At 54.1% G+C, this 22,192-nt stretch overlaps 2 protein-coding genes across 2 annotated transcripts in view; both read left to right on the top strand.

Moving 5' to 3' along the window:
* Positions 1–22,192, top strand: part of TP53I11 (tumor protein p53 inducible protein 11) — a 456,279-nt gene that overhangs the window by 156,052 nt on the left and 278,035 nt on the right. The window lies entirely within an intron of this gene.
* Positions 1–22,192, top strand: part of SYT13 (synaptotagmin 13) — a 43,539-nt gene that overhangs the window by 16,000 nt on the left and 5,347 nt on the right. The window contains exons 2-5 of the mRNA XM_014861261.3: positions 12,668–12,890; positions 15,447–15,581; positions 17,316–17,617; positions 21,858–21,987. Of these exons, the coding sequence (XP_014716747.1) occupies positions 12,668–12,890; positions 15,447–15,581; positions 17,316–17,617; positions 21,858–21,987 (790 nt within the window). The remainder of the gene's footprint in view (positions 1–12,667; positions 12,891–15,446; positions 15,582–17,315; positions 17,618–21,857; positions 21,988–22,192) is intronic.

Below are 22,192 nucleotides of genomic sequence, written 5' to 3'. Positions count from 1 at the left end.
CAGGGTACGAGAGTTGCGGCATGAGCGATTCCTACTTCCCTTTAATGGAATAGCTCACCTCCACCATCGGATGGTAAACCTTCTGAGGTCAGGGACGTCTTCCACGCTGTGTGGGGTGGGTATCCACATAGTCAGCAGGCAACAAGTGTGCGCCGGTTTCTGTTTGGGTAGAAATCTGAGGGTTGCTTAATTGGAGGGTTTTGGCTTAAAACCAAAATATAAGGAGAATCTGGTAGAACAGTCACTGTCTTGTTTTGAAGCTGCTCTTTACAACTTGGCTGTTTTTTGAGCCGCCAGTTTGGAAATTGATGCGCTTTCCAAGTGTCTGCGCATCCGTGGATGGATGTCTTCGATCAGTGGTTCTCTGTGCTTTTCTCCACGCCGCATGCCCTTTGATGATGGTTTTCACACGCTGGAAGGATTCTGCAAGATTCACCTCCTTTCTCTCCCACTGTTGGAATGCAAATGTGGGAAAGGGGTATTGTAAGAATAACCTTGAATGTACTCTCGTCAATTTTTTTAAATGGGTAAAAAAAAGTATCAAATTTCAGCCCGTTAGTATCATTTGTAATATATTGGCATAATAACAAGGTTGAAAATTGTTGCCTTCATCAGTGGTTTCATCAGTTACTGAAACATCATAGAATCAAAAAATGTTATTAGCTCTTCTGAGGTCAAGGAAGCTGGCATATAATCAGATTTTTCAGCCTTTAATACCAAAAAGACATTTTTACATTAAAAACACAGCCCCCACAAATGAGAAACTGAGGGAAAAAGATGTCTAAAGTGTTCAAATGGACACTGTTGGTTAAGACCAGAGACTGATATTAAACATGTGTGCTCCATCTTATAGAAGTTACTGATGACACAGGGCTGAGATCTCCCCCTGAACGTGGACTCAGTTTAACGGAGAGAGTTTCAAAGCCCTAATAAACCAATAGAGAGGGAGGGGCCAAGTGGAAATCTTGGAAGTTAAAGGCTGGCTGAGAGATTCTGCTCTGAGTCAAACCCATTGCCAACAGCCCCGTAATGGTGGCTGGAGATGGGAGGATAAGGATGGGGGTGGGGTTGGAAAGGCTGTGTTTGAGCCACAGATGACCGATCAGAGGGGTTTCTGTGACCTTTAAAAATATTCCAGCTTTGAAACAATGCTTATGACGAGTGTTGATACGATTACAACATAGCCTTGACATTGTTGTGGCTCAAGTCACCAGTGAAACACATTTTTGCCACAAAGGATGTTAAGTCCAGATTCAGAACTGAGATAGAAACAAAGTTGATGCCCAAACATCCAGGCAGTTCATTAAAACAACCAGACAATGGGGTGGGGAGGGTAATGGGGTCTTCAGTCTAACGATGTAGCACCTGCCAGCTGATCAAAAACGATGATTTGGATGTTTCCATTTTTACCTGTTTATGGTTGGTATCCAGAGTCAAAGCCCCAGAGAACCACGTGGTGCAGTGTCCTGGTCAGCAGCACTGGCTGTGGGCTGGACTTGGGTTCCAAGCCCAGACTGTCATCCATTAGCTGTGGGACCTCGGGCAAGTTTCAAACTTTCTGAGTCTCTGTGTCCTCCTCTGCAAAGGAGAGAAAAGAATTATATTATTTTTATTCATTGTTATTAAGGTACAGAACAGAGAAAATATTAGGCACTCATCTATGGGGTTGTAAGAAGATTAAACACGGTAAAGTCTGTAGCAGTTCCCAGAGCTTCTGGGCCACAGGAAGTGGTCACGAGACGGCGGCCATCTTGCCCTTTCAGACTGTGTGACGTGACTGATGGAGTCAGCGCAGGGACCAGCTACGAGAAGTAAGTCTTTAGGATCTTGCCATTTTGTGGCTTCCAGTCCTGTGGAGGTCTTTATTTTCTTATTCTGTTCTTAAATTCTGTTTCCTCCGGAAATGTAGGGATTACGGCAACGCTCATTGTCCCTCCCCTTCTCGTGGGGCTTTAAGCTGTGCTTGTACCCGCTATTCTCTGGCTACACCGAAGACTTCTATGCGGCTGCCTTGGCCCAGCATGCCCGTTCCACTTCTCCACCCGCCAGACTGCTGTCTGGGCTTCGGGGGGCACCCAACCAAAAGTCAGAGCTTCAGAATCTTCTTGGAAATCTCCTCCCTCCACACACATCCCACGCCGCCCCCTTCACAGGCGAAGTTTCATTTGCTCCGACATACTCTGTCTCACGTTTTGCTGGTCTCCATCTTAGCGGTTGTTATTTATACCCGTCCCCCCACCACCCATTCCTCCCCGCACTACAGACTGTGTGTGAGAGCAGAGACCAGTGTCTGCCGCGACCTCCCTCGTGTAACCCCTTCTCACTGTGGAACAAAGATTGATGGGATGAATGGGTGGATGGCTGGGTACCAGGGTGGCGGTGGGACCTCCCTCCCCCACCCCCAGGACATTTCTCCTGAGGTCTACCCAAGACCTTAGAAAGATAAGACACCACGACGCGTTGGGTCTTGTCCAGGCAGGAAGTGCGTGGCCGAGCCATAAAGCCTGCAGGGTCCACAGTCACGGGCGTGGGTTCGAATCCCAGCTCTGCATCCAGTTAACCTCGTGACCTCAGACCTAAGTCCTCTGTGCCTCCGTGTCCTCCTCTGTAGGCAGTACCGCCTCCCTCGTGGAAGGTATAAGGTTTAACGGGAGCCCTGTGAGTACGACGCTTATACCCGTATCTGACATAGGATTAATGCTAGATATGGTTTTCCCCTCAAATTTTAGCTCAGGAAGCCTTTCCTGACCCTGAGATTCTTAGTGGACACAACCTACCCTCCGACTCATCCCCGTTGCCATCTGCCCTGTCTTGATGGGACTTCTTCCTACCCGAAATTGCCTTTTGCCGCTGCTGGTTTCTTGCCCTCTCCGCCGCTGGCAATGCCCAGTCCACGAGGAAAACAGGGCAGTTTGTTCCTGCAGCTGACCAGCATCTGGAGGCTTAAGAAATGTTGAGCGAATGATTGAATGAATGACTACCAGCAGAGAAGGGGTTTGCCCTGGGGAGAGCCGTTACTCCCAGTCGCGTCTCATTCTTGCCAGGTTGGGAGAGGCACATTGATCTGATTGACAGGAGGGCTAACCCCCCAGCAAACGTCCTAGTCTGTTGCGTTTGGTACCAGCTAGGGGGCAGGGAGTGGGCTGGGTGGACCACATACTAGCCTTTGTAGATTTTAAAATAACCCCAGAGGAGAAAGACACCAGCACGAGGCGAGTCCCAAGGGGAGGGGATTTGAGAAGGGACTGAGGGCACAGACTTGTAATAAACCAAAGAGAAGGTGTCGGAAAGGATAACAAAAGATGCGCGATGGCTGGGTCGCCATGGAAACACCACATGGCGCCTGGACCGGAAGACGAGCTGCTTCTTCAAAGTGAATTTCAACTCTGCAGCTTGAAATCCTCCATCCCTCTGTGACCTGATCCGTGGATTTGCCCATAAGCAGCTGAGAAGTAGAGGTGCTGGCACCAGCAGCCCCCAGGAGCTGGAGGTCTGCCAGACAAACAAACGTCTGTGGGAGCGAAAGGACTTGACCGAGATGGGGAGCTTGCGCCGGTGAGCCGCTCACCGCAGGAGGACCTTTCTACATCTACCCCACCTGGCGTTCCGGGGCTCCCCCAAACCAGGGTGTTCCCACATGATCTGCAGGGACCTCGCACATCAGGGTCACCCTAGGGAGCTTCATAGAATTGCAGAATCTCCAGCCTCCCCCCAAGACCCCTGGGTCAGACGGCAGGGGTGGGGTCTGGGGAATCTGAATTTTCCATTTCCCCTGGTGAAATTTATGCACACGGGAGTGTGGCAACCAGCGCTTACAGCCCGCTCCTCTGACTACAGGCGGCCAGGGACGGAGTAAAGGGTGGTGGGTGAGGCAGGGGCCGGTGCATCAGTCTCAGCGGCACAGAAACACGGATGAGGGGTGAACTGTGAGTAGAAGCATGAGGAGGTGGGTGAAGGGGCTGCAGGCTCTCTGAAGTGAGTCAGCCTGGGTTTGAATCAAGCCCCTATGGCTCCGGAGCTGGCCGTGCGGCCTTGTCTGTAAAATGAGTTGGATTATAAGAGCGCCTCCTGACAGGGCCATGGTGAGGGTTCAGTGGGCTCATATCTGAACAGAGCAGGGCGTGGGCGGGCAGGGCCACAAGGTAGAAGAGGCTGGGTCTCCAGGTTTGGAGAGGAACAAGAAGACCCTTTCGGACTTTGAGAATTCAACTTTTTTGGTGTTCAGCCGCTGAGGATTGGGGGCTGTTTGTTACGGAGCAGCTGGCCTTCCCTGACTAACACCAGGCTGTTAACAAGTGGCCTGCGACCCGGGAGGTTCAGCTGCTTGTGAGTCTGTGGAAGGATGCTCTGTGGAAGGAATGGGCAAAGGGGATCCAGCCTTCGGCTTGGTTAAAAGCTTCTATGGCTGCTCCCCAAATTCTCTCCAGGAGCCTTATCTATATGGTTGGAAGGGAAACTTGGAAAGAGGGCGGCTCCCTCCCACAGACTCAGCCTCCAGGAGTCGATCTTTCCCCAGAGGCAAAATGACTCTCTCAGTTAACTTCCAGCAGATCTGGTGGACTTGATGCCTGCTGTCCACACATCAGAGAGAGAGAGTTTTGCTTCTCCGCTAGGAGAGAGTGTGTGTGAGTGTGAGCATGTGTGTGAGCATGTGTGTGTTGTGAGACTGTGTGCTCGTGTGTGTGTGAGCTTGAGGAGGGGTGGTGGGAGTGTGGTACCAGCCAGCGTCCTGGGAAATATCCCAAGTCACAAAATAAACAAGGAAGCTTTTCCTTCCTGGTGGTAATTTAAAACAGTTTAATACTAAAACAAACAACACTTTGACATCAAACACAAAACGTCACATGAATTTTAAAGATAGAACTGGAGATTTCAAGAAAGAGTCCCCGTTGCTCCAGAAGATGGCCCATCCCCTGGAGAAGGGGTTACCCTCCTCCGCCTCCAGAGCCGCCCCTTGGAAGGAAAGTTTGAGAAACACTGATCCAGAGACCAGCGGATCCTAAATACAGCTCCATAGACGGGCTTGGGGCTGGCTGTGTGTAGGACTCACTTTGGACACTTGCTGGGCGTTCAGATTCTCACGCCTGCCCCAGAAAGCCTAATTCAGCAGGGTGGATAAAGGGTGTGTGTGTGTGTGTGTGTGTGTATGTATCTCTCTATCTTGCTAAATTGTTTTTCTTTTCTTCTTTTTTTTTTGGTGAGGAAGATTGTCACTGAACCAACATCTGTGCCAATCTTCTCTATTTTGTGTGTGAGACGCCACCACAGCATGGCTTGATGAGCGGTGCATGGGTCCACACCCAGGATCCGAACCTGCGAACCCTGGGCAGAAAACACTAACTTAACCACTACTCTACTGGGCGGGCCCCTCTCGCTAAATATTTTGAGGTACAGTTCACATACAGTGAAATGCACACATTCTAAGTTTATAGTTTGATCAATTTTGACAAATATTTATCCCCGAGGCTGTCACCCATGTCTCTAACGTGCCTCTTACCACTCAGTTCTCCCCAGCAACCACTGTTCTGATTTCTGTCACCATCAAGTAATCTCATCTGTTCTAGAACTTGACATCAATCCGTGTTTCTCAACCTCGGCACGCCTGACGTTTTGAGTTGGATAATTCTTTGCTGTGGGGAGCTGTCCTGTGCGTGGTGGGACGGTTGGCCGAATTCCTGGCCTCCCCTCGTAACAGCTTCTACCCACCAGCTGTGACAGCCAGAATCGTCTGCAGACATTGCAGATGTCCCCTGAGCTGAGAACCACGGATATAAATGAAATCACACAGTACATCTTGTTATGTCTCATGCCTTCTTTCACTCGGTATGTTTTTGTGATTTTTCCCTGCTGTTGAGTGTCCCATAATTTGTTCCTTCTTATTTTCGAGGGGGATTCATTGTAAGAATATGCCACAATTTATCCATTCTCCTGTTGGTGCACACCGGGGCTGCTTTCCTTGTTTGGTTTGTATGAGTAAAGTTACTATCAATATTCACGTATGTCTTTTTGTGACCATATATTTTCATTTTCCTTGGATAAATACCTCAGAGTGGAATTGCCAGGTCATAGGGTGGATGTAAGTTGAACATTTAAGAAGCTACCGGTTGTCTGACATGGGTTACCATTTTCCCTTCCACCAGCAAATGTGAGCCTTCCTGTTGTTTCACACCCTTGCCAACACTTGGCATTGCCCTTCTTTTTCATTTTAGCCATCCTAATAGATACACCATGGGATCTATATTTTTTACACCATCTTGGATAAGTCTCATGAACAGATGTATTAGTTATCTATTGCCGCATAGCAAATTATCCCAAAACTAGTGGCTTAAAGTAGCACTTACCGTGTCACAGTTTCTGAGGGTCAGGGTTGTGGTCATGGCGCCGCTGGTCCTCTGGCTCAGGGTCTCTCACAGGCTGCCGGGTTGTCCTCATCTGAAGGCTCGATCGGGGAAGGATCCGAGTTCACTCCCGCGGCTGTTGCAGGATTCAGTTCCCCCCGGGCGCCCTCAGGTCCCCGAGTGGGCCTCTCCCTGGAGCAGCTCTCCGCATTGCAGCCTGTTTCAACAGAGGGGCGGGCGACATGGAATCTGATTCTTCTGTCACCTAATCTCAGAAGTGACCTCCCATCCCGTTTGCCGTTTCTGTTCATCAGATGCAAGTCACAAGGGCCGGCCCACGCTCAAGGGGCGGGGGTCACACAGGTGAGCAGACAGGGGATGAGGGGCCCCAGGAGCCATTGTAGAAGCATCTGCCACAGCAGCTCTGGTGTGAGAGGAAGCTTGGTCTAGACCAGAGCTTCTCAAACCCTCTGTGGGGAAAGGACCTGTTTGTTTTGTTTTCACATCTACTTATTTCATCACAAATGAGTAAAAGAGCGTTCATGTGCTGGCCACAATGCACAAACCCCACTTTGCATAGCACTGGTCTACACCCCAAGTCAAAAAAGTCTTTCCCACACTTATTGAGGGTTTGCTGTGCCAGCCTCTGAGCTAAGAGCTCTCTACCTGTTGGCTCATCTGCTCCTCCATCCAACCCCAGGAGATAGGTGCTATTGTTAGCATGCTCATTTACAGATGAAGAAACAGAGAGGTTAATTAATCAGACCCAAGATCACACAGCAAGTAATTGGCAGAACCTGGACTCCAACCAGGCTGTCTTGTTTTAGAGCTTGGACACTGACCACCAGGCTGTATGTCAAACTCTTATACACACCTTGGCATGCGTGAGTACCAGTGTTAGGGCCCGGAGGGGCAGAAGCTGGCAGGCCCCTCTCCCCTGGCCCAGCTCCCCTCTGAGGGGGGCTTCCCTGTGCTCAGCTGCAGACCCAAGGCACAGTGGCCTGTGTGTGGCATCGTCCAAATATTCTATGTCCAGCTCTCCTCTCTGCTCTCTCTTCTTTAAAGTTCAAGTATGAGGGGCAGAGCTGTCTGTCCTCTTCTGCAGCCGAGTCTGCTTGCCCACCCGTAACTTCCTGGGTACTGTGATGCTTTAAGATGGATGCCCCAGCATGAAAACTCAAATTAATAGGCAGTCTTTCTGTGAAAAAATTAATCATGTCGCAAAAGGGGTCGCCTAGGTCTCTGGTAAGGTTAGCATTCGTTTACAGATCATTAACTACGTGATTAATTTCTCTTTTTTCCAACATAAACCCCATAAGGAAAGGCCAGCATCTGTCTTGTTCACATCTGTGTTCCTAACATGTAGCATAGGACCCGCCTGTAGTCGGCTCAATAAATATTTGTTCATTAAATGAAGGTTCAGGTCCCTCCCCAACCCCCCGCCCCAAGCCATCTGTCTTAGCCCAGATGATGGGGAAGCTGAGCCCTCCGGAGGCCTCCAGCCGCTCTGCATCAGGAAGTGCATCAGGGATGCAGGAGGGGGTGGGGGAGGGAGGGCACGTCACCGAGCCCGGCTGGTGTCAAGACCAACTGCTGGATCTCGAGATGTCATCTTCTAAAAGGCCAGGGAAGACACCGTTGGGAGGGGTAGTGAGAAAGAAGGGAGAAGAATTCAGTGTCTGACTTCCAGCTCACAGTGGTCCAGCTGGGACTCTTGGCACATCTGGGCTGCCCTTGGGTAGACACAGAGCATCCCTGGGGGTCTCACACCTGAGGGGCCGCTGAGAAGCCCCAGGGCAGGTGGCAGGAGGGGCGGGCATGGGAGTGATGCGAGGCACTGTGGAGCTGTGCCCACGTGAAGCTGCTTGGCGTCTGAGGAAGTGGTCTGAGCCCCGGAGACAGGTGAGGCAGGACGAGCCTGGGAGATGCTTCAGAGGGGCTGATGCGCCATCTGAGAGCTTCTCCTGTCTCTGCACCTGCGATGCCAGGAACCACTGGGCATTCTGGACACTTCCCTGATTCATCCTGCACCTGTATTTCTGGGCCCTCTCGCCTGGATTCAAGGGACGTTTGGAGAGAGAATCCCTGTTTCCAAGCCCGCCCCTCCCACATGGCTGTAAGGCTTGTGCACAGGTCCTTCTAGAGGGACTGCTCCCTGGGGCGCTGCTTCCTCCCAGGCATTCTTGCGCTCCACCTGTAATCCTTGCCCGGGCCCCTCCCTCAAGTCCCGAGCCTCTTTTCTGCCTTTTGGGAGCTGACATTGAAGCTATTTAAGTGGAAACAGATGCAATTGAAAGATGTGGCGGAACCAGGGTTTTGAAATGTAATAAATAAGATTGTACAAGAGAACGAGATAGGTTCTCAGCTGCTGCCTTCACTGCTTGGAGAGGCTCACGTAGCAGTGATCAGACGGCTCTCTGCCTGGTCAACGGCTAGAAGTCACTCTCCACTAAAGGCAGCCATTGCCACACAGGATAGTGCCAAGACAGGCGGGAATAAACAGCGAGTGTGGATGCTTTGGGTGGACTCAGAGAGGTCGGGGAGGGGGTTGGTGCTACCCTAGGCAGAATTTCTCTACACCAGGGTCGTGATCTCCTGGGATGCTCGTTAAAGATGCAGTGCATCCATATAGGATGCTCTTGGCTGCAAGTCACAAAGACCCCAATTCAAACCATCGTGAACAATAACAGTACTGTTCGTTAAAGGGCAGAGGTAAGACAAATTTCAGGTTTGCTTGACTCGGTGGCTTAATGACACTGTCACCAGAGACGCAGCTTCCTTCTGTCTCTCCACCTGGCTGGCCATCACATCGGCTTTGTCCTACAGCTGACTGTCCTTGCAGTCACCAGCCGGGGCCACATGCTTCCTGCCCAGCGGGGGAGACGATCTCTTCTGCTACTATGGGATGCAAGTCCTTCTGTTCTGTCTGGGTTGGCTTCCCCAGGACAGGTGCCAACTCCTGGGCCAGAAACAGTCCCCAAGATAATGCCAAGAACTGACAGGATCAGGCCAAAGGGAAGCGGAGGCTGGAGTGGGACCCAGAAAACCAGGTGACCTGGAGGCAAGGCAGAGGGGAGGGGGCATGGATACTGATGGATGAGCAAGACAAGTCCAGCCTCCTGCTCTGGGGGTGCCTTTTAAGCCCTGGTCACAGGCTCCTGAGCTCATCAGGGGCCCACAAACTGAGACCCATAGAGCCGGGAGGAACGGGGACCCAGGCTCTGCGGAGACTAAGGCAACACAGGGTGAGCCTCACTCAGAACTGAGCCAGATGACAAGTTCTGCAGGACACATGCAAAATTGGCCAGATTGGATCAAATTGGGAATTCATCAACGGCTCTTTTGTAAAATGATTGAACTGGGATGAAACCAAATACAAATACAAAAGTGTTCCCCAAACCAGCCAAACGGCCTTCTTTCTGCCCCAACAAGTGGCAGGATGGGACGACGCCCAGAAGCCGGCGCGTGGTCTGGCGGCCCGCGGAAAGCCGAGCGCTTTTGTGCTGGAGAACAGGAGGGAGTGGCTGTGGATCGAAGCCCGGGATGCTCTGATCTCCACTTAGCATCCAGCATCCAAGGCAACAGGGACGTTTTTGAGAAGCACCTGCAGGACAGTGGGAATGACACAAATGTGAAGCCAAAATCTCTGGAGGCTCGGTTATACAGCACTTGTCAATCGTCTGACCTTGAACTTCCTCGAGCCTCCGTGTCCTCCCGGTGAAATGAGTAATAAATGGAACTCAGGCTTGGATGACATGTTAGAAGTGGACACGTCTTTGTGGAGGATCAAAGGACGTGGGGACGTCAGTCACTGCTCTGTGTGTCTCCTCCCGAGGCCCTGGGCCGCAGCCATCCCCCACCCTTCCCTCTGCCTTCCGATCCCCGTTCCTTCAAGGTCCAGCTCTCCGCCGGCTCCTCCATGGCCCCCTGGACCCTTCCGCTTCCTGCTCCTGTATCGTCTGCTCCCCCATCGGTTCTTTCCAAGACTGCCGGCTGCCCGCTTTGGCGCTGCCGTCCGGGACTGCCCAACACCCCTGTCACTCGCTCTCCTGCTTGCGATTCTCTCCCCGCCTCACCTGTACCTGCAAATAGAGAACTGTGTCCCCACCTCTTTGTAGCTCAGAGTAGGAACGGAACAAACCTTGAAATCCATCCCCTGCCCCTTGGTGACAACTCAGAGGTGAAGTCACCTGCCAAAGTTACTGGCTCTGGCGTAGTGTCTGTGCTAGAAGCCAGGCCTCTCGGCCAATGCCCAGTGACACTCTCAATGGGCTGGAGGTGCCAAGAGAACCTGATTTTGCAAATCATTCCAGTCTCTTCCCAGGCGACTAGTCGCTCTGTGTGTCAATGACAAACATTTCTGCTGGGGGGATGCTGTGCCTGGCACAGGCTCAAAGGCAGCAAAAGGGTTGGGATCCACGGATGCTGTGGGCGCAGGAGCCAGACTGACGTCGGTTTAATCCTCTGCCACTCTCAGTGTGTGCCCCCGGGCGGCTTCACCCCGTCTCCGTCAGCAATGCTCTGGAGCCCGTGGGCACTGGGCATGCCCTGCACACAACAGGAGAGCCGTGTCCTTGCTGGGGTGGCATCCTCGCCTGCTGGGCGGTGTTTCCGAGAGAGGAGTGGAGTGTTTTAGCCCATCGAGGCCCCTTAGGGAGTTCTGGGGAATATGGGAGCAGTGCAGGGGCAGCAGCCACAGGCGGCCTGCAGGAGAGGCTGGCTCCAGCCTCTCGCCCCACTGGGCCCTGCTGCACCTCCTCATGCGTGCTGCATCTGTTGTCCAGTCGATGAGGAGAATTAGGAGTGCCCCTGTCACCAAGGTCCAGCCTCCCTCGGGAATGGTTGGGCACAGAGTGTCAGCAGGGCAGACATGCAGGATTTATCCCTCTGTAATGAAATGCTGAGGGTGCAAGTACTGTCGACATGAGCTTTGAAACAGTGTAAACTTTTAAACACGCTTCCCAACTCCCGGGCGGAACAGCCTTGACCCCTAGCCAGCCCTCCAGCGGCCACAGGGAGCAGAGGGCAGGACAACGAACGTGGAGGGCAGGAGGCTTCCGGGGGGACCCTGCCGAGGGTCGGTACCTGCCTTAAGCTGGGGGTCTTTGTGGGCGCCCACTCAGGGTGCCAGCATTTCAAGCTCTAGACCTGCTCGTCAATCCCGATTTCCTGGGGACTGGGCAGGCCGCTGGTGTTTCTGCCTGTCACACGACTTTGAATTCCTCGAGTAGGAGATATTTCAGCCTAACGGAGGCAAAGATAGAAGATCGAGCTCCGGTGGGACGAAGCCTTGTGTCCTTAAGCCTTGGCAAGCAGGTGGGTCTTTAAGTAAAGAAAAAGATGCCCTTTCCTCCAGGTGAACTAAGCCCTACCCCAGGGCACACAGCTGGGCAAAAAGTACACACACTGCATTTCACAGCACTGTCAACCAGGCACCTTGGTGCAGTGCACAAACCAGACAACTGAACATGGCAGCCCTAGCCACAGATACATATTGCATGCTGCCCATGAGTAGACACCAGGGACACAGGAGGACAAGACATAACCCCTGTGCCTATGGAGCTCACACACTGGTGGGAGAGACTGGCTACAAACAGGCCAACCTCTGATGAAAATAATATAGGGTGAGCTCAATGCTGTAAAGCAAAGAGCAGGATGTGGGGGTAGGAAGGGACAGGCTCTGGCAAGGGACTTAATCAGAGAGGTGGAGTTGGGTGGGTGGTTTAAGGGGTGGGCTCGGGGGCCAGAAGCCAGATCCGGAAAGACTTCAGCCTGTTTGAGAAGCAGGGGCTCGGCGGCTGGAGGGGAGCAGACGGAGAGGGGCTGGGGGCAATGCCAGAGAGGCGAGCAGGGCCAGGCAAGCCCTGAGAGGTCACCGCAAGGAGTTTGGGTTTTGTTCTAAGTGCGGTGGGACCACTGGCGTTTCCGAGCCATTGGTTGCAGAAAGAGAAGGAGAGAAGGAGTAAGAGATTGAGACAAGGAGGGGAGAAAACAAAGAGACAAGTGGCACAGATGAGAGCGGAGGGGGAGAGCGGCGGGGGAGGGCCAGGTAACACCCGCGGGATGGCAGCAGCACGGACAGCGGGGGGTGGGGATGGACGGACCAGGAGATGGACGAACAGAGCCGGCATCTGGTGGGCTCAGGATGCTGTGGATTCTGTTGGGCTCAGAGACGATCTGTTGCTTTCCCAGGTGCTGCTCCTCAGAGCAGCAAGGAGCCACACCCTCCCTCTGCCTCCTGGGAAAGCGCAGGTCGTCGCTTCTCCCTGTGGGTGGACAACAGGCGGGACGTCCTCTTGTGGGCTAATCACAGTGATTTGTGTTTGCAGTTCAACGTCCAAAAATCCGCGGAGCCCGTGCAGCCCCGAGCGCTCCTCAAGTTCCCAGACATCTACGGCCCCCGGCCGGCCGTGACGGCCCCAGAGGTCATCAACTACACGGACTACACGCTGAGGCCCACGGAGGAGCCGGCGCCCGCCAGCCCCCAGGCCCCGAGGGACAGCCGCCTCAAGAGGCAGGTCACCGAGGAGCTGTTCATCCTTCCTCAGAATGGTAGGGGTCTCCAGCCGCTCGCTGTCCCCTGGGCGACTCTCCTGGGGGCCAGGGCAGGAGGAGTGTTGAGAGCATCTCTATAGATGCTGGGCGTGGCCAGCCCCGGCATCCGCGGCATTTAACACTGGGCAAGCAGATGGACCCAGGGCCTCGGAGTCACAGTCCTTTATTCCTGCTGCCGTGGGGCCACGTCGCATCCCCTTGAGGCCTCCAGCTTCCCACTGGGAACTGGAGAGTCCCTTTCAAACCGTGTGTGCAACTGTAGAGAGGGGATAAACAGCCGGGATTAAACCACGGGCTTCAGAGTCCTAGGATTAATTCTCTGACCTTTTATATGCTCACTGTGTGGCCTTGGTGATGTTGCTAACTTCTCTGGGTCTCAGTTTCTTCATCTATCAAACGGGATCGTACTATTACCTGCCTGGTAGGGTTGTTGTAAAGTGTAAATAAAATAATGCATATAAAGTGCTCAACTTAGGGCTTCATGCAAAGGACGTAATCGAGACATATTATTATTACTCTTTCTTTTCTCATCAGCATCAGCATCAAGAATGGCACCCCTTCAGGGCTGCAGGGCTGTGCTGGACACGGGGACGGATTTGTGAAGCAGAGACACAGTCCCTAACCCAAGGAGAATGGAGAGTTGTTTTAGGGAGGCAAAAAATACTGCCAGGAGAATGGCTTGCTGTGTGGCTCGGGGTTTTGTTTTGGTTGGAGAGGGAGACGGTGGGAACAGAGGCAGCGCAGCCGGCTGTGACATTGACCTCCCTCGGCCTGACACATCTAGCCTGGATACAGCCGTACCTGACGCCAGCCACTGAGTGGGTGACCCCCAACTCAGCCCAGAACACAGTGATCAGCCCGGGGTTGCTTCAAGAACAGATTTACGTAGTGCCTGTGGCATGAACGAATCCTGGTGGGCTTTTTGCCTCCAGGTTTGCAGCCCACGTTTAGATAGATGTAAAATAGACTCATGGAGGACTCAAGAGCTTAAACTTGGAGGGCGGGGGGCAAGGTGCACGAGGGCCCCTGGGGGTGGTCATCATAATCGTAATCCCAGAAGGGCTCCCCTTCCTTGGGAAACCCAGTTTTCTCAAAGATGAAGCCAGAGTGGACACTCTCCACCAAGGAGGGCAGGAGAGCACATCAGAGTCTGGGACTTGGAAGAATTCAGAACACGTTCGTTCGTTTTCTCCATTTCATGGTTCCTCATTCCTTTCCTCCCCCTAGAAGGCAACGACCGAGTCCCGAGTCCACAGCAATCCATCAAGAGCTGATTAGTTCAGCAATATTGACCAGAGGCGAGGGAGCGGGGGGAGGAGGACGCCAGGTGGAACAGACACCGCCCCCACGATGTGCCCCCACCCCGGCGTTGATGCTCAGTGGCTCCTTGCCGGCTTGAAGTGCTGTTTCTTGAAGCTGAGTCCCCTCCTGCGTTTCCAGCTGGTGCTGCCTTTGGTTTGATCTCCCCTTGGTCTTGATTCTGAAGGCTCAGGTGGTCTCTGCTCTGAGAGCTCTCGAGGCTGCCACCAAGCTCCTTCTGACACCGACCTTGCTGCGGTTGTCCCCGTGGTGACCTTGGAAGTCACAAGCATTCTGCTTCTCTTTATGACCATCGCTCACATCCTGGTCTGTCTCTTCCTCTCTCACACCCTCCAGGGAGCGTTTCCACTACTTGCAGGAACCCAATAATGAACCGTTTTGGAAATTAAATGCTCCTTTATATTTCTGCCCTCGAAATTCATTCTGAAAATCGAAAATCTTTTAAATTTCCATATGCTTAAAGTGGAGGCTGCAGTAGCCGCTGGATCCTTTAATTCTTGTAAAACATCTGCTAAAGGGAATCTCCCAGATGTTTGGCTCCTCTTCAAGTGAGGGGCAGAGTGAGCAATATTTGTGGTTTTGGGAACTTCTGAATTAAAGATAAGGTCATCCCTCATCCAGCAAGTATTTATTGAACATTCGCTAATGTCAGATCCACTCTTCCTGACCTTGTCCCCCAGCGTCTGCTCCTGCCTTGTTCTGCGACATTTGTCTCCAGCTGTGAGCTCCTGGGGAGCAGGACCTGGGCGCTGTGGGAGAGGTGGAGCTGCAGACGGGCTGGGGATGGTTTCGCGGAAGCAGGGTGACCAGAACGAGTGACACAGGCTGTGACAGTTCCCCTTACTGAAAGCTCGCCTTGGGCTTTTTCCCCCGCTTTACATGAGTTTAATGCTCACAGTAACTCTAGGAAGAAGGACCTGCTGTCATTCCCATTGTAAAGATGAGAAAACTGAGGTTCGAAGAAGTCAAGGATCTTCTCCAAGGTCACGTGACTGTTGTGCAACAGCTGGTGTCTGACTGTCTTGCCGACTGGGTGGGCTGCCGCGGCCTCTGGAAATGTAATGCCCCGGACACCAGCATGGCTCTGGTGCAGCCACCACGAGTTCACCCCCTCCCCCCCGCACCAGGAAGCTCTGGTTTGGATTCGTGCCACAGGTGGCAGAGACGGGAAAGGTGTGATGCGGGGACAGGACCGCGGCTCGGGTGGCAGTGACGGCTTGCCCCTCTTCGCAGGTGTGGTGGAGGATGTCTGTGTCATGGAGACCTGGAACCCTGAGAAGGCTGCCAGCTGGAACCAAGCGCCCAAACTCCAGTACCGCCTGGATTACGACCGGCAGAAGGCGGAGCTGTTTGTCACTCGCCTGGAAGGTAGGCGCTTAGCTGACTTTCGCGGACTTCCGTGTGTCCGTCTCCGCCGGAGGGGCTGTGCGGGCGGGACGGGGGCACCTGTGGCTGGAGGGAGCGCTGCTGCTGGGTTCGCACTCTGTCACAAACAGACCCGGAAATGCGGGATGCCTAGAACAGGGGTTTTTCTCTCTCTAAGTGACAGTCCAAAGGGGAGATCCCGGGTTGGTGGACATCCTTCCTCTGGATGGTGATTCAGGGACCGTGCTCCGTGGCTCCATAACCCCCTCAGGCCCCCTTGTCATCTACTGGGGATACTGGGAGAGGGCACAACCGGGCCTTAAAAGCCACAACCCGCACACGCATGCATCACTCCTGCTCACAGCCCGTTGGCTGGAGCCCAGTCACATGGCCACGGACTGCAAAGCAGCCTGGGAAATGTGGCCTAATGGGTACCAACAGGAAAAGGAAATGGGTTTTTGGTGAATCGCTAGCCATCTCTGCCCCAGGTGCCTTGCCGTTGGACAGGGCTTCATGCCGGACACAGAGGGTGTTCTGAATGGTCAGCAAAGCATCTGGATTCCTAGAGCCAGGTGGTCTTTCCCAGGGGGGTCAGGGTGTCCCTGGTCTACTTACTCTGACAATTCACTTTACCAACAGCAAACAAAGCTACGAGTTTGCAAAGAAATAGAGCTAACCATGGGCAACTCTGGCTCCTAAAAGCTGGAAGCCGTGGGCAGGATAAATCTGACTTCCATATTTAATTTAATTTTTTTGAGGAAGTGTTTTTATTTTTTCTTTCCTTTGTGGTGAGGAAGACTGGCCCTGAGCTAACATCCGTGCCCATCTTCCTCTACTCTATATGTGGGATGCCGCCACAGCATGGCTTGATGAGCAGTGTGTAGGTCCGTGCCTGGGATCCAGACCCGTAAAACGCAGGCCACCAAAGCAGAGCATGTGAACTTAACCACTATGCCACTGGGCCAGCCCCACCTTTTTATTTTCTTTCAAGATTTTTTAGTGTGTTCGTATACTTTATTACATGTGGTCTTCACAATCATCCCATTGCACAGGTGGGAAATTGAGGCCTAACAACATCAGGTGACCTGTCCAAGATCACTCTGACTATTGGTGCCAGAGCCCAGGGCCCCTGAAGCTCCGTGCGGAGCTCTTCCTATCAGGACTCAAGGCCCAGCTCCTCCTCTTCCCTTCCTGGGAGGCGCCGGCTGCCCCTTCTAACTGATAGCTGAGGCACCAGTCGATAAGCATGATAAGCACCCGGGTGCAAATTTCCATCCTGTGAAGCATTAAAGACACCAGAGTTCAGAATACAAAACACCATTCCCGAGGTAGCCCAAGGGGTTCACGCCACAAGTGGTTGGGTGGTAAATACGTAAAGTACAGAACAATTACCTTTTCAGTAGCAACACTAGTGAAAGTCAGGGGGCAGTTGGCGGGCCCTGGCCCCCTGGGGACATCTCAGGGTCAGGAGGTCGGAAGGGCTCCGGGAAGCGTGAGTCTTGTCCCTGTTCTCTGGGAAGACCAGTGTGTGTGACGTTGGTCCCCTTGGAGGATCTGCAGTTTCTCAGTGTCTTGCTGAAAGGTGAGTCCACAAAGCCAGGCGGTCAGTCCGGGGTCTTCCAGACCCCAAGGCCATGACCTTTCAGCCGCATTTGGCAGCTCAGAGCAGGGCCACGCCCATCCCTCCGCTGATGCTCCAGAAGCCGCCTGTCTGCGCTGCTCTCTCCTTGCCTGCAGCCGTGACCAGCGACCACGACGGGGGCTGTGACTGCTACATCCAGGGCAGCGTGGCCAACAGGACGGGCTCTGTGGAGGCCCAGACGGCCCTGAAGAAGCGGCAGCTGCACACCATGTGGGAGGAGGGCCTGGTGCTGCCCCTGGCCGAGGAGGAGCTCCCCACCGCGACCCTGACGCTGACCCTGAGGACCTGCGACCGCTTCTCCCGCCACAGCGTGGCCGGGGAGCTCCGCCTGGGCCTGGATGGGACGTCCGTGCCCCTGGGGGCTGCCCAGTGGGGCGAGCTGAAGACTGCACTGAAGGTAGTGTGTCCTCTCCCAGGAGAGATGAAACCTGCGGGTGGGGGTGGAGCCTGGGAGGGCAGGACTGGGCCAGCGCTCAGGGCACACACTGCCTGCCGAGACCCTCGCAGCCCGGGTCGGGGTGTGAAAGTCAAGCTGGAGGCTTGAAAAGGGCGGAGGACTGGAATAGACCCACAGCCCAGGATTTGGGACTCCTGGTGGCTTTGCTTCTCACCTGCCATGAAAGACACACACACTCACCCCCACTGCCACCACGGAAAACACCCTGTTCGGAGTGTATTGGCTCTGATGGCGACAGCAGTATCCCCATCTAAATTCATTTATGCTCCTTGTGTGCCTACTATGTGCCAGGCACTGCTGGGGAGATGAACACTGGGTACAGCCCCCTCTGCTCATAGAACAAACCGACTGGAGGGACAAATCGGGACAGACAAATGATGAGGGCAGTGGTGATGGTGACTGTGATGAGGATGATGATATCTGACCTGTGCTGAATCCTAAGACAGCCAAGAGAGACCTACCCAAAGTGTTCTGATGGAAAGTTCTAGAAGGCCTGGTGCACAGTGGTGTTTGGGCTGGACTTTGAGGAAGGGACTGGGGCTCGGGGCAGCCCCAGAGACCCGTGTCCTATGTGGTCACCAGCCCAGGATGGTTCTCCCCACCCCGCTGCTGCTGGGGAGCCATCAGTGGGAAAGAAGGGTCTACTGGGATGCCACACTGTGTGGAGAGGGGTTCCCTGGAAAGCTGACCGTTGTCCCCACAGGCCAGGGAGTGAGGGGTCGGGGAAGGTCAGGGCTGCAGGACCACGTGTGGTCACTCAGGCCCGTGGGTCCAGACCTCATCCAAGGGCCTGCTGTGATGGTGCCTGGAGAGAACTTTCTGGATGACCCATCTCTCTACCAGCTGGTCAGCCCCTTATCTGGAGACTGCACAGCCCACGAAATCTAAAATAGTTACGATCTGGCCCCTCACAGAGAAGTTTGCCGCCGCCTGAGCTAGGGTAATAAAAATACCAAGAAGAGGACGGATTCTTGAGCGGTTTCCAGGCTTCAGTGGCTGCGCTTAGAGCTTTACCCAAGTTCTGTCCCCAACGGACCAGGCAAGAGTGACGCCGTGACAACCCCATTTCCAGACAAGGCAACTGAGGCTGAGGGTAGTTCAGTATCCCGCCCAGGGTCGCCCAGCTGGGACACGGCAAGCTTGACCTCGGGGCTGGGATGGTCTGGATGTGAGTCCTGTGTTGTGCTCCCGCCACCGTACCACCACGTGTGAGGCCTAATGAGCAGGCGCCTTACTGTGGACGCTGCAGGAGGGGCAGGGGCCGCCTCACGCCCACCTGCTCCCCTTCTTCCTACGATCTCGTCCTTGCCTTCTTTTTGTCTCTTTCTCAGGCTCAGAAAATTGATGAAAATTGACAGCCACTCTCAGCGGGAACCTGGCTGTTGCCAGGCGCCCTCTCTAATTAGGGCGTGCTTTGGGACGGCTGTGGAATCGCAGCGGGGGGCCCTGGGAAGAGGCGCCGAGACAGGTTTACTCGGCTGGCAGAGCAGCTTTCTGTGGAGACGGAGGGGCTCCTCCAGGCCTTTGGAGGGTGTGGTACCACCTCCCAAAGGGCTGAAATCCAGCCCATCCTGGCAGACGTCTCGGAGACCTACCCCCTTCCATCCCTCCCCTAGAAGGACAAAAATCATTCATTCATTCCGCAGATACCTTGCCCGCTCTCCACCACACGCCAGGCACCGTGCCGGGAGCCAGGACACAGCATTGATTCAGACAAAGCCCGGCCCTCACGGCTCAACCCCACCATCCTCCTCGTTGTAGTGGTCACTGTTCCACAGATACGGTCTCACACCCGCCTGGACCACATCACCATGAACGTGAACAATCTCAGAGCGCAGCACGGAGTCAGGAGTAGGAGGTGGCGCTCTCAGTGTCTGAGGCAGGAGAGAGTCGCAAGGCCAGGCTAGGGAGCCCCTCGCCCCAGCTGGAGGGGGCAGGTGATTTGCACAAGGCGGGTGGAGCCCTCAGTCGCCGCAGCCCAGGAGACTTGCTTCTCTCGGTCGGAACGGGTTAACAGAGGTGTCAGCGGTGGCCCAGTTCTCTCGGAAGACACTCAGCCCAAAGTGGCGTGTGCGTCACCGGGAACCACAGAGCGACCCAGTCCGGGGGCAGCTTGAATGATTCATTGAGAGCCCAGGAGAAAGATGGGGGGGGGGCGGGAAAAACCAGGGAGAGGATGGAGAAAGAAAGAGGGTTATTTTTGTCGGCAGGTGCTTAAGTTAAGGGCAGATGCTGTTCCAATTCTCTGGCTTTGGTGCAGCTGGCTGGGCTCATCCCCAGCTCTTGGGAGCCGACACCAAGGGAACGAGCCCTTCACGGGCTCATGGGTCCAGGTTCCTCTCACCTGGCCTGGGGGAAGCAGAGGGCTCAAGCCCGGTCACCTTGTGGCCACAGCCCAGGCCGACCGTCGACCCCCAATAAGTGCCCTTGAATCAGGAGGCTGGTGCCCCTCCCAGCTCCGCTGCCCCTCTCTGAGTTCCTAGGCAAGTCTCGGGGCCTCATTTCTCTACCGTGAAGGTAGAGGTCTGTCCACCGAGGGCGCCGGAGAGCCACGGGTTTAGATCTTCGGCTTTGCTGTTGGGCCAGACCTCGGTCCAAGGCTCGGTTTTGCTACGTACTGGCTACATGACCTCAGGAGGCAGTGACATGCCCTCTCTGAGCATCAGGGTCTTATGCTTCGAATGGCAACAATCAACGTCCCTCCCACTCTTGTGGTTAAGACGAAAGGGACGTCTCACCCTTCTTTCTCACAACTATTTATTGTGGGTCAACTCTGTGCTGGGTGCTGGGTGCTGGGGACGGCCCTCCGGAGCTTACAGCCTAGTGGGATAGATAGATAATTGCATCCAGCACTAAGTAGGTGTTGAATTAACGTTAGCTGCTATTAGTCATACCGTGGCCAATGTTCCTGGCAGTTCCAACGTTCCCGAATCATTTTATCATATGGCTAGTGGAGTCGTTGGGGTCACGCTGACATTTTTCCTGGATGAAAGGTGTGTGGCCTGGGCAGAGGGCCAGCCAGCTCCTCCATCCAGCCCGGCTCCCATTCACCCAGAAACAATGTTCCCACTTAATAACCTCGAGAAGTACTGGTTGACCTTCTTGGATAACGAACGGTCACGATCAAAGCAAACAGTTTCATGGTATATGGAATGTGCCAGGCACTATTCGAAACCATGAAATATTAACTCATTTAATTTCCACCACAACCCTGTTGGGTGGAGATATTATTATTCCCATTTTCCAGATGAAGAAATGGAGGTTTGGGAAAGTTAAGTGACTCACCCAAGGTCACACAGCTGGCAAGTGGCAGGATTGGCGCTCAGACCCACACAGGCTGGTTCTGGAGTCTTAGCTCTGTCCTTGGACTGTGACAGCCACCGGCCTCCTGTGGGGACTCTTTTGGTCATTTTTGACACTCAGTGGATTTGTCGGAATTCCTAACAAAGCCTTGTAGAAATGTCGGTGGAGACGCCCTGTAAAGCTGTAGACAGGGGGTGGGCGTTCTGGGTGCTTCACGGGGCGTCAGCACCTCCTGCAAAGCACAGAGACTGCCAGCCGTCTCTGGGTCCCGGCCCTCCCTTGTCTGCCTGGCCTTTCGTTGACGCAGTTGGCCATTCTGTTGACCAAGCCAGGCCCCTCTGAGCATTCGTACAGCACATTATTGACTCTCTCAGCCCTGCAGGGGCTGGAAGGAATTATCTTTTAAACAGAGTAATGAATCACAGCCCCCCACAGCCCCCCACTGCCCCAGGAACCTGACAGGTCAAGGCAGTGGTTCTCAAACGGCATTCTCCAGAATCCCAGAGATCTACAGAGATGCCTCAGGAGCCTGGGGGTGGTGAGGAAGGGTGAGGGGGATTCTGGCCCTCTGCCCCTGCCGCATCCTGAGTGGCATCTCTTCGATCTGTTTTATATGTTGGGTGTGAATCCAAGATATGTGCATAATCACAAGAGTCTGTTTGCAAATGAAACAGACTCGTATTGAAACATACACCGCATGTAATTCCTCCGCGCCGCCCTCCCGTCCGCAGGGGTGTAGAACCCGGTGTTGGTGGGTACATGGTTTCCAGGATGCTGTTGGATACGGTCCCATGTGACCCCAGCCTTGGCATTCGTTATCGTGGCAGATGCCATCTCTAAGCGAGGCACCCGTCCCGTGTCCCGTCTTCTGTTCCAGGAGCCGTCTGCAGGAACGGGAGAGGTACTCCTGTCCATCAGCTACCTCCCAGCCGCCAACCGCCTCCTGGTCGTGCTGATTAAGGCCAAGAACCTCCACTCCAACCAGGCCAAGGAGCTCCTGGGGAAGGGTGAGCAGGGTGTGAGAGGGGACAGCCAGGGCGCCTCCCGCCTCCAGGGATGTGCGCAGGGGGAGGCGGCACCTGGGAGGGGTGGGGACCAGTGAGCAGGGAGGTGGAGCTCGAGTCCATCTGTGCCGTCGGCCTCAGGTGTGTCCTCCACCCCGAACTCACAAACTGATTCTGAAGGACACGCTCGATTCTTTAAACTCACGTC

The sequence above is a fragment of the Equus asinus genome, chromosome 17 (assembly GCF_041296235.1).
Source record: "Equus asinus isolate D_3611 breed Donkey chromosome 17, EquAss-T2T_v2, whole genome shotgun sequence".
In the NCBI taxonomy this organism is placed as follows: Eukaryota; Metazoa; Chordata; class Mammalia; order Perissodactyla; family Equidae; genus Equus; species Equus asinus.
The sequence above is the reverse complement of the archived record's forward strand: the minus strand, read 5'-3'. Positions and strand labels throughout refer to the sequence as shown.